Source organism: Aotus nancymaae, unplaced genomic scaffold, assembly GCF_030222135.1.
Source record: "Aotus nancymaae isolate 86718 unplaced genomic scaffold, 86718_ANA_hifiasm-v0.15.2.pri h1tg000022l_1, whole genome shotgun sequence".
NCBI lineage: Eukaryota > Metazoa > Chordata > Mammalia > Primates > Aotidae > Aotus > Aotus nancymaae.
In genome coordinates, this window is record NW_026988435.1 from 6956374 (window position 1) to 6968905 (window position 12532).

Consider the following 12532-nt stretch of genomic DNA (forward strand, 5'->3'; position numbering starts at 1 on the left):
CAGAAAAAAACAAACAAACAAAAAAAGCAATTTCCATACAACACCTTTCTTCTAACATTAAAGAGGCCCTGACAAAGTAACAATCAGTGAAAATGAAATATTTAGAGTTAACCCACTGTGTTCATAGTATGAATCTAATCTAGAGTTGGATAAATGTTTCCAGTTCCTACCAGAGAAAGTATTCTTTTGAGTACTCTGGCAATCAAGTCTACTTCTGGGGACAGAGATGCTCTCAAATAATAATTTAATATGGGGTCTAGCACGGTGGCTCTCGCCTGTAATCCCAGCACTTTGGGAGGTTGAGGCAGGTGGATCACCTGAGGTCAGGAGTTTGCAACCAGCCTGGCCAACAAGGAGAAACCCCATCTCTACTGAAAATACAAAAATTAGCCAGGCATGGTGGCACGCACCTGTAATCCAAACTACTTGGCAGGTTGAGGCATGACAATTGCTTGAACCTGGGAGGTGGAGGTTGCAGTGAACTGAAATTGTGAGACTGCACTCCAGCCTGGGCAACACAGTGAGACCGTTTCAAAAAATAATAATAATTTAATATGGCATAGAAATTAGAACCTGACTGAATAACCAGAAATTTACCATCTCAAATGAAATTCTTTTATCAAATAATTTTTATTTAAACTAAAAGTATTTCTTGTATAATATGATTGTTGTAACAAGAACAATGGAAGTAAGCATGATACTTTTCATGACTGTTAGAAACGCTCATGTCATGACTGGTTAAGAGGGATAAACTTAGGAGAGTAGAAGTGAGTAGAATAAAATACATTTCTCTCACTTGTTGCATGTATTGTCTACTGAATTGATAGTACAGTTATTAAAATGATGCTTTGCTGCAGATAAATTGGCTGACTAATTTTTCTGGTGACCATAGAAGGAGAACTAAAAAGCACTGTTGAGGTATCCATCCCGTGTTTTGCAATTTCATCAAGTGTTCAGAGCTACGTAATTGTAGTCAACTTTAATTCAACTAGCTACAAGATATAAAATTTACCTTAATTTGTCATGCTTTTATCCATTTGAATTATGTTTGTAAGAACAACATTTTTATGTAAGACACATTTTAAATGTCTAAGGGCTTTCTAAAAAATACTCAGATTAGAAAAAAATACTTAGATTCATGAACAAAGTAAATCCACTACAGAGTATATTTGAAAATAGGAAAAACAAAATGGGTGTATTGTTAAAAGCCATTGGGAGAGTACCAGCTCTTATATCAATGCATGTACAAATACCCCAAAGGCATTGTGCCATTATTATTCGGTGGTTCTATTATCGTGGCTTTACTTGTGGATGAAATGCTATCTGGCATATTAGGTTCTTTCTTATAGCACCATATGCATGCCATGTGACAGTTTTGATTATTAAAGTGATCAAGTGATTTGCAAATAGATGAGTTTTTTTTTATTTTGTTTTTAATCAGGAGTAAATTTTAAAAATTAGATAATAATAAAACAACAGAAGGCTATCATCTTTGAAACTACCCATTCTTTTGGCTGATGAGAATATGGAAGAAGATGCTGCCATTAGGAGACGAAATTGATAACAAACTATAGCAAAGACAATTGGGCAATGTATATGCCAAAAATTCTTATTTGTACATGTTTTGATCCCGTAATGTTATTTCTGTAGATGTATGCCAAGCAGGTAATCATGGGCAGACATGAAATAGATACAATGACATTGAAGTGTCATTTATAATATAAAAACATTGTTATTCTTCCCAATTAATAGTGCATTATTTAACTAAATAAGGTACATGAATAAAGCATTATACATCATTAAATATTGTGAAAATATTTAGTCATCTGGAAAATTGTGTATTTTCTATTTTTTTAGTTAAAACAAGGCAGATGACAAAATGGCATTGAATTTATATATAAAGTGCTGAATTTATCGATATGTGGAAATTATTCTATATGTCCATATGTACAGTATAATCTCATTTTTGTAACTTTATGACAAAAGAGGAGTTATTTGTGAAAATTTATAGAAAAAATATATTTAAATGATAAATTTAAAATGCCAATAATTATGTTTGTGTAGTATTAATAGTAATGATTATTATACATGTACTTGTTGTTTATCTATATTTTCTAAATTTCTACCATGGAAAGAATTTTCTTTAAAGAAAAACTTAAAAGTCAGCTGGGGCTGGTGGCCCATGCCTGTAATCCCAGCTACTCAGGAGGCTGAGGAGGGAGGATCACTTGAGCCCAGGAGTTTGAGGTTGCTACAGTGAGTCATGATTGTGCCACTGCACTCCAGCCTGGGTGACAGAGTGAGACCCTGTCTAAGAAAACAAAAACAAAAACAAAACAAAACAACAACAGAAAAGCTTACAAAAAAAAATCAAATGCACCATGAATTAAATGGATGCAAATTAAAACATTTATCTTCAATTTATCCTCACTGATAATAGTAAAATTAATGATAATAAAATAATAAAATTAATGATAGTTTTATCAAAAGTGTAGTGAAGTGTGCTTTTAAAATAGTCACAGAATCTTTGACACAAAACATTCATTTTTAGGAATGTATCATTAGAAAATTATGAGGCTCATGACAATTACAAATGCAGATGGATCATTTACACATTTGTGTAAAATATTGAAGAACTAAATATAATAATTATTTGCTCACTGATTAGGATTTTCTTTTTTTTTAAAAAAAGATACAATCAGAATAGAGAATACAGCAATCTACTGAAATAAAAATTGAAAGACTATTTATTGACAATGAAATATATTCAAGAAGTGAAATGACATACAATTGTATTATGAATAATAATATTTAAATAATATATTCACACATATGTTTGTATTATGAGTATCAAGAAAAGTCTGAAAGAACTGACTCACAATCTTACAAATTTTTTCTGTGATGGCACAATTATGGACAACTTTTCTTTATAGATCTGTTCTGACATTTTTATAATATAAATAGGTGTTACTTATTAAAACATTGATTTGAAAGTGTTTTAAGATTATATGTAGTAGGATGGGATGCTAGCTTAAGGTGACTCAACCATGATGAAAATATAGGTAAATTTTAAAATGGCAAGATTTGAAAAATGTGAGAACCCTGCTGCTTTTGGTGGGAAACATTAAACTAAGTTATAGAATTTTAGAATTAAAATCATTAAATGTTGAACAGTGACCATCTATATACCCAGAATGAATAATAATATTTTAATTTTAAGAGATGTTTTCTTTTGTGGAAAACATAATTGACAATGCATTTTGGGTCATGATTGCTACTTATTTACAAATCAACATGATACAACGATAAAAGAGGAGAAAGTCTGAGTTACTCACTCTTGTTGTGTAAGCAGCTTCTGGGTCATCCTCTAGGACACGTGAAAGTCCAAAATCAGAAACCTTGCACACCAAGTTACTGTTGATCAAAATGTTTCGAGCAGCGAGGTCTCGGTGAACATATCCCATATCTGACAAGTACTTCATACCAGATGCTATCCCTCGAAGCATCCCCACTAGCTGAATGACGGTAAACTGGGCATCGTGTTTCTGTGAAGCATTTCAAATGTACAATTAAGACATGTTCCTCTTTCTTGAAGATATATCTTTATTGGTTAAAATCTCAGTTGTTGAATTTTGTAACAAGACTGACCATACATGCTTTAGTTCTAAGCACTCAAGATTAAGATAGGTGGCAAGTGGATACAAGGCTGAAACAAAATAACATAATGACTATGTCATCAAATACTTTGTAACAGGAGTATCTTAACATTCTTTGATTTCAGTTTAAAAGCAAAGACTTTCCCAGTCCTTGTGTGACATAAAAACTAACCCCTCCTCAGACTCATTAAGGTTAAGAACAACAAAATGAAATGAATCTTGTGGCTAGTTTAGGTTGATTTTTTTAATTTGATTGAGTTTTCATTCCCCCTTCTTTATTTCCTGTTATTTTATGAATTGTTTCAAATAAAGTGGATGCTACATTTTTAAACATTATCATAAATAGTTCAAAATTAGTCAAAAATATTTATTGTATATTTGTTTTTCTACCCACCTCTGAGTTGTAGGTCACAAAATAGAAAGCAATAAGAAACTAAATCATGTAATTCAGCTCCCAATCTAATTTAGTATTGGATTAAATAGAAACATAAGGTTTGTAATATATATAAACTTTTATGTGTAATTACAAACAATAATTTTTAAAGAATATTTATTATAATATTTTAACTCACCTGGTTTGGATCATGTTTATTTTTGAAATAATGATTGTGAAAATAATTGCTATTAAAATTTTTATTTGGCTAATGTATTTTAAAATAAAGCATATCCTTTCTCACTCTTAGAAAATTTAACGTTTTCCTCCACAATTATGAATGATACTACATACTTTATCTATCTATCTATCTATCATCTATCTATCTATCATCTATCTATCATCTATCTATCTATCTATTTACCTGTCTATGTGTCTTTCGGTCATCTACCCATCTCAATTTATATAGCACTAAAAGCACCTTGAGGACAGGGCCTATGTCTTTTCTTATCCCCTGAAGTGACTGGTAACTGGTATTGTCTTGAACTTCATAAAATTGTTTACATAATATTTGTTGAAATAGATATAAGTTTAATGTATTCACTTTCTTATGGTGAAATACAGTATGTCAAAATACAGCAGGGTGTGGTGGCTCACGCATGTAATCCTAGCACTTTGGAAGGCTAAGACAGGCTGATCACTGGAGGTCAGGAGTTTAAAACCAGCCTGGCCAACGTGGTGAAACCCCATCTCTACTGAAAATCCAAAAATTTGCCGATCATGTTGGTGGGTGACTGTAATCCCAGCTATTCGGGAGGCTGAAGCAAGAGAATCACTTGAACCGGGAGGCAGAGATTGCAGTGAGCCAAGATCACACCATTGCACTCCAGCCTGGGCAACAAGAGCAAAACTCCATCTCAAAAAATATAGATAGATAGATAGATGGACAGATAGATAGAGTCTAAAGCTTCTGTATCTAAAGAATTAATATAAATGAATAACACAAAAATAATATATCCAAATTGAGAATATATATATTTTAGCATTATAGCAAACGATTATTTTCTGAGTAGACAGTACTATTTGAAAAGTAGATGGTCTTATATCTGACTGAGATTATTTTAAATAATTATATCAGACCGAGATTACTTTAAATAAAAAAGAGACTTTCTGTCTTACATCAGTGGATTTTATTACTTGCTTTAGGGTTCTTTCTAATTTTTATTTTAATTGGTGTGAATCTTGGCAGTATAAAAAGACTGTTTTGAAGAAGAGTTCACAAATTTGTTTTAAAAATATAAACCATTAATATTTGAATCCTGTAAAATAAAGATGTGATTTTATAATCTTCCACTATATTTCAGTTTTACTTTAAACTTAGATTATCGAATTGCTTGGCACAATGTTGGCAGACATCTCTCACATTTTCAGCAAATTATTAATACATATGTATGTGTGTGCATCTTACTTACACGTAAGAAACTGTCCAAGGAACCATTCTCCATGTATTCTGTGACAATCATAACTGGCTTACCTAGATGTATAGTAAATAATAAACAGTAGATAATCAGTACAGTTCAAAGATAATATGCAATGAAAGTATATAATATAGTTGGATACGCATATAATATAGTTGGATATACTTCATGATTATAAAGATGTAAGAGCTTTACCTGTCTTCCAGATTTTAAAAAGTTGCAATATAAAGCCCTAGGTTTCATTAGAAAATAAAACTTTCAAAAGCCACAAAAATTGGAGATTGGTTTTCAGAACAAAGGCCCATGTCCAATAGTATCTAAATTAGTTTGAGAGGCCTTTCAAAGTGAACAAAAAATATGCCCCTTTCCTTTCTTTAATTAAATCTTTGCTAATCTTCAACACCAAATATTTCTGACTTCAAGTCCGAGATAAAGTTAGGAATTTAGCATTTATTTTCTCTTTCTATGGGAATATATACGCACTATATGTGCACACACACATATATATGTGTAGAGCTCTGTGCTGGGTATTCTCTTCATGCTACTTAGTGGGAAGTGAGTAGATCAAAATTTCTGCCTTCATGGATTCTACATACGAGTTCTACAAAACAATTAAGAATAATAATTATAATTATTTACCATATCTGAATAACACTTTAAAAATATGAAATTAATGCTATCTTTAAATGAAAAATAAAACTGAAATTAAACTTGCTATTGGCAGTAACTCATAATAACTCTTTGCAAACATGTAGCCTAAAATACCATGAAACCTTTAAATCAGCATTTTACTGTATTTATATAATACTTATTATGTGCAAGACACTGGTGTAATTATTTTATATACATTAACATATTATTTTTCCATTTTAGACATAAGAAAACTGACACACAGAGGTGAATTTACTTGCTGGGCATCATACAGCTAATAAGCTATAAAGCTAAAAGTTGCAACCTGCATATACTATGCTGTCACTTTCGGAAATTGATAATGAGGGAAATATGTAATATATGAAAAAGCATCAGGCACAAATGTACTAAGTATACTGGATACATAGAGCTATAAATATAATAAATGTTTGACTACAGGTAATGATTTAGTCAATAATTGCATGCTAAGGCTATGGATTATTTTAAAAATAAAATGATGACCTGAAGACTGTAGCACTTTAGACAATTATCACAGCATAACATTATGCAAAGCTGAAAATATAATTCTATATACATTATGGTAACAACTAGTAAGATTAAGTAAAACTAACATTTTAAACAGAATGATATCAAAAATTGATGTTTTTGATATGAAGGAAATACTGGTAATTTTTTTTCATGATTAGAATTACGTAACATTGTGTTAGGTACTTGCCGTTTGTTATATCACTTAATCCTCATAGCATACTTATGCTGTAGCAATATGCATTATTCCCATTTTATTGATTCCTACCCAGAAAACATTGTGGGTTTAAGCAACATGTTGAGGTAACCCAATTAGCCAGTGTAACTTGTGGAGGTAACGTAATTAGCTAGTAGTCAAGCAAATTTTAGACATGACTGTTTCTAATTTTAAAGCCTATACATATTACCACACTGTAATTCCCTTGCTTTATTCTTGTTATAAATATTAGTTTAGTTATAAGTCCAGCATATTACAGGAAGGAAAATCACTCCTTTTCCAAATCCAGAAGACTTAAGTCTTACCTGATTCCTGTGGAAAACTCATGAGCATATAACAGATTTTAAACAAACATTCATGTACACGTAACTGTATAACACAATTTTAATTTTACCTTATATGTGCCTTATTTATCATGAGGTTAATTTGCCATTCTGATGCTAGAAAATACCTTCTTTTTCTAGATTTTTTTGCTTTCATGTGTAAAAAATTCTTAATTTACACAGAATGTAAATTATGGATTAGCACATGAAGGTTACTACACTCATTACATTCAGCAATTTGAATACATTCCAGGAATTATTTCCTATTTATTTAAATAAACCTATTTAAATTCTATGGTTTCTGAGATAATTTTTATACATGTTACAATCACTTGACACATTGATCTATTTTCGATTAATACACTGATTTATGATTTTAAGGGATCAAATAATATCTATCTGGTTAATATAGTAATATCTGAAAAATTGTTTCAGCCAAAACCATGAGCCTGCAGAACTTGCTTTTTCAAAATTCTGACTAAACTTTAATTCAAAAATATTCAGAAAGAAAGGGAAGAGTCACCATTTCCTTGGAAACTTAGATCTCTCCTGAACTACTATCAGATCCCTAAAGACTAATTGATTCTAGATTCCTGGCCTGAAATGAAATGAATGAGTAAATGAATAAATGAATAAAATCCTGCATATGGGTACTCTCTACAAATCAGCATCAGTTTCTGTCTTCCCTCTTTCATACAGTGCTGGGAGGAATGATATGTTACCAAAATTCAATGCATACTTTAAATGCAGTCACAGATAATTTGCTTCACATCGCCAACTCTCAATATCATTGGTCAGTTACTGCATTTTTATACTACTCGGACCTTTGCTTATCACTCCTTTCCTTCTGGCGCCTGGCCTTATGACCATTTCATTTCTCATTAGCATGTCTAGTGGAATACTTGGGAAGGGAAATAAAAGTAGCTGAAAAATCAAACCAGTCAATTAAGTCAAAGCCCCATGACCACTCAGAAATCAGATCAGCCTGCTTTACCTCCATAATTCAGGTATTTGTAAACACATGAGTTAAGATGGGCAAGTCTCAAAATGTGCTTTGAATTATGTTGAAAGATTCTGCAAACCAAATGTACAAAGAGTAAACAGAATCACAAATATTCTACCTTGGAAAACAGTACCTTGACTTAGAGTTTCCCTTGTGATTTTGATTATGATAAATAGGGTTAAAGAAAAAGAGATTTCAGTAGTGTTGAGAACTAATTCTAACATGCATTTAAATGTGGTAGGAAATTATTTATAAAATGCCAGCTCCTCTGCACATTATGCCCTGTATTTGTACTCAAGTTTGCATTCTCTTTCATGTGTATTTTGATTTACAAATGACATGATCAGCTTCCTCAAGACAAAGCCTGTATCGTTTGCTCCTCTCAGAAACCCCAAAACACATCTGGGTTTACATTCTAAACTCAATGAAAGTGTTGTTCTGTGACTTGCTGAAATGAAACCATCAAAAATAAGCAAAACAAAATTTGCAGTGAAGTTTTGCTTTTGTTCTTAAATTGATTTATGAGTATAGATAAAATGGTGATCTTTCACAATTGTAGAGGAAAGGGAAGCAAATCAGTCTGTTAGAATCAGTTCATTTGCCTAGCTATCCCAGTGGCTCAGAGCTATTACTAATCATTGAATTGCTGCTTGATGACAGAAGAAATGTGATTCAAAATATCTAAGAATTCCAAATTCAGTGCCAGCTCTTTTACCACAACTTTCTCAATCACATTTTTTATAAAAGGAGGAGTAGGATAATGGGAAATATTTATATATATATATAAATATATACACATATATACATATACATAGAGTCAGCCATAAAAATATTTTCTTTGGAATTTTCAGGCAAATTTTGTTTTTTAGATTAAAATATTTTCATTCAAACATAAACTGTTTCTCATATATTGAAACATTATGAAATATTTACATTTAATAATTTCCAGTGGAAATGCTATTGACTCCTATTAACAACAGTAATTGTGTCTAACCCTCTACATCTTATTTTCAGAAGGATTAAACACACTCTAAGGAGGGTAAATTATAAAATCAAAGCCTTTGACCTTCGCAGCTAGCACTCTATATAATCAATGTCAGGATGGAAGGGGAAAAAAAGCACACACAGGAGATAGAAAGTTGAAAAAAAATAGCAAAATTTGCCTATTTCCAGGAAAGAAGACTTGGATCATCTTTGATGCGAATAAAAAATGTTTTATATATTTTCACACATTATACCTAACTGATAAAAATGTTGTAATGAATATTGAACTGCGATATTGAAATGAAATATTGAACTGACTTAGGATATTTTTCTGTGGGTTTCTCATTAAATTATTATAAAAGGACAAGGCAATGTCTTCCAAATTCCATTTTAATCAAGACATTATTCTGCTAAAGTGACCCGTGTTACATCTACGAGTTAATGAGAGCAGAGACTAAGTCCATTTGTCTGTAGTTTAAATCCAATGCCTAACAGTGTGCCAGTTACAACTGATCAAATTAAGTCCACAATTTAGACAGGCTAAGGATAAGAAATGCTTTTAAAGTTTTACTATTAAATATGACATTTATAGTTTTGTTTGTATTTGTTTGGGGGCTGTTTACATACAGGGATACATATTTTCTATGTCTGATGTGCTAATAAAAAATTAAAATTAGAATAGTTGTTTATCTTTTGCATTTATTAAGACTGAATTCTCTTATTACCTATTAATCTTATAAGTTTTTAGAATTGTTAAATACAGAATCAAATATTCATACTTGGAATAAACCACACTTTGGAAATGATGTAGTATCTTTTTTGATATATTTTCAGATATGGCTTCACAATCGTTCTAGTGTTATTAAATTTTGTTTATGCATTAAATTAATCTGTATTATACTTTTTGATAACAGTTGTATAGTTTGGTATCAAGATATTCCTAGCCTCAGGATTTAGAGGTGATACTTTTCCTCCCTTTCTGCAAAGGTTGTGTAAGACCACAATTACTCAGACAGCTACTAAACTAGTGCATCACCATATTTCTTCTTTCTTTAGATTTACTGTATATTTAAACTAGTGCTCTATAAAAGCTGTCTTTGGGCATATGCAAGTCATCCTCTAAAAAAATTTGTAGGTTGATCTTAATTTTTCAAAAATATCAGAAAACCCCATCCTATCCACACAAATGAGGAAAATACTTAATGCCACATTTTTATGAATCAAAATGGACAATTCATCCAAGGCACATAGTGGACAGTGAAGAAGAAACAACAAAAGCTGTTTAAACATGTAAAACTAATATTTCCCATCTTATTTTTCGTAATACACTGAGAGTGATTTTTATAATTGTGTTGATGTGGTTACTTTGACAGACATGTTCTGAAGTGATTTAACAATTTTCAGTCATAAATGCATGATAACACTTGGATTATTAGAGTTTTCAAAATCTGTCATCTTAACAAACTATTTCTGTAAATTACTAGTAAAATAAGTACAATGTAATGTATTGTCTTTTAAGATGACATGAAGTGTAGTACCCTTGAGATAAATGCAGAATATTTTGAGAGAGAAGCAAACAGAAAATAAATAGAATTTGGCATTGTTACTAAATGATGACCTCTTACTCCAGACATGTGTCCTTACCATACATATAGGAGATGAGGCAAGCGAAAGCCAATGGCTAAGCTTTCAGTGAAAGTGGATATTCACACCAATATAGATAAGTTTTAATGACGAAAATCATATTAATATTCTGCTCATGACATTCCTCAATAATGCAAAGCTGAGGTTAATTTGCATCATAATTTTTTTAATTTCTTGAAAATAATGCAAGTCAAAATACATTAGTCTCATCCAACATAATTCCTTCTATTTCACTACGTGAAAAGTGGCCAATGGGAAGGTGTTCTTGGCATCTGAACATTATTTGACTAATGGTGTGATGGCAGAAATATCAAACATTTGCTAAAAACAAGTTCCATCCTTTTGAACTTCAGCTAAAATTGATAACACATGTTAGTACCTCGTTCTGGGTAGAGCCTGTGCCCCCAGCTTTCTGCTACTTTGAAGATCAGAGACTCTCTCACCTTCTCCTATTTAAGACCATCAGGCTCAAAATGTAACATTAAAATTGCTTGTGGTCAAATTCAAATAAATGAAACTATAATGATTGGAAAAAAACTTTCTTCAAATGATTTGAAAATGATACACTCTATTAGACCTAGTGTTTCAAAGCACACAATTGAATAACAATAATAAACAAAATTATCTTTGAGCAATATAAGAATTATTTTCAAGAATTTCTTTTCTATACATCCAAATTGACTGGTACAATCTCAAACAACCAGAGGAGTAACTTAGACCTGCACAATTCTTTGCCACTTAGTATATTCTTATGCAATCTCATTTGATCTTTAGTATCTGAAAATATTAAAGTAGTACTTTTTAGTCTCCTGTTACAAGTGAAGAAATGAGTATCTATGAATTGTTTGATTTGTAGTTCACAGACCAGTAAGGTTGTTTCAGAACTTGAACTCAGATCACTGATTCTTAATCTAGATATTGATATGCCGGCTATTAAAAATACTATTTTGTTCATTAAATTATAAGCTCTGCATCACTCTAGTTTTGTGTGTGTGTGTGTGTGTGTGTGTGGTGTGTATGCTTGTATAGATGTGCTTTCTGAACTCTGCAGGTAGACTGTTTTAGAAGTCTCAAGTAGCAAAGAGGACAATAGCAGTAGAATAAATAGCTTCTTTTGGAGACAAAATTGCTGTGTGTGTGTGTGTGTTTGTGTGTGTGTGTGTGTGTGTATGTGTTAAATACAACATATCAACTTTACTGTAAGGAGTTTCGATTTCCTTTCAGATGTTACAGGGTGCCAGACTTAGAGCTTATAAATATGCCACCAAGGAGTTCAAAATCTAATTCTAGGGCTACTACTCTATTATGTTTACAATATATGAGATGACTGGGATTTATACAGTCAGATTTGGCAGCTTCTTACATGCTTATTTGACCAGGGAGATATATCAAATTTAGAACTCTCACTCTAAGAATAAGGGAGTTGTAATCCATATTAGAATGTTACAGAGTCAGGCTTGAATAAGATGTTTAATATATAATACATGCAATTCTTAAAGGTCATCTTAGTGTATTCTTCTACGTTTTTTGTCTTAGAGATTGTTTCATAGATTCTGTTGTCAGGTTACCATACTCTATATTTAATTGTTTTAGTTTTATATCTAAACAAAATTTGCCACAATATTTATAGTTTAATATTGCTTATCATTCAGTAAATGCATTTATAGGAAACAGGAAA

The 12532-nt window shown here is 31.4% G+C and overlaps 1 protein-coding gene across 2 annotated transcripts in view; it reads right to left on the reverse strand.

Moving 5' to 3' along the window:
* Positions 1-12532, reverse strand: part of EPHA3 (EPH receptor A3) — a 374626-nt gene that overhangs the window by 41254 nt on the left and 320840 nt on the right. For both annotated transcript variants that reach the window (XM_064380008.1, XM_064380007.1), the window contains exons 12-13: positions 5502-5563; positions 3336-3545 (exon numbers count right to left, since the gene is read on the reverse strand). In XM_064380008.1, coding sequence (XP_064236078.1) covers positions 3336-3545; positions 5502-5563 — 272 coding nt within the window. The remainder of the gene's footprint in view (positions 1-3335; positions 3546-5501; positions 5564-12532) is intronic.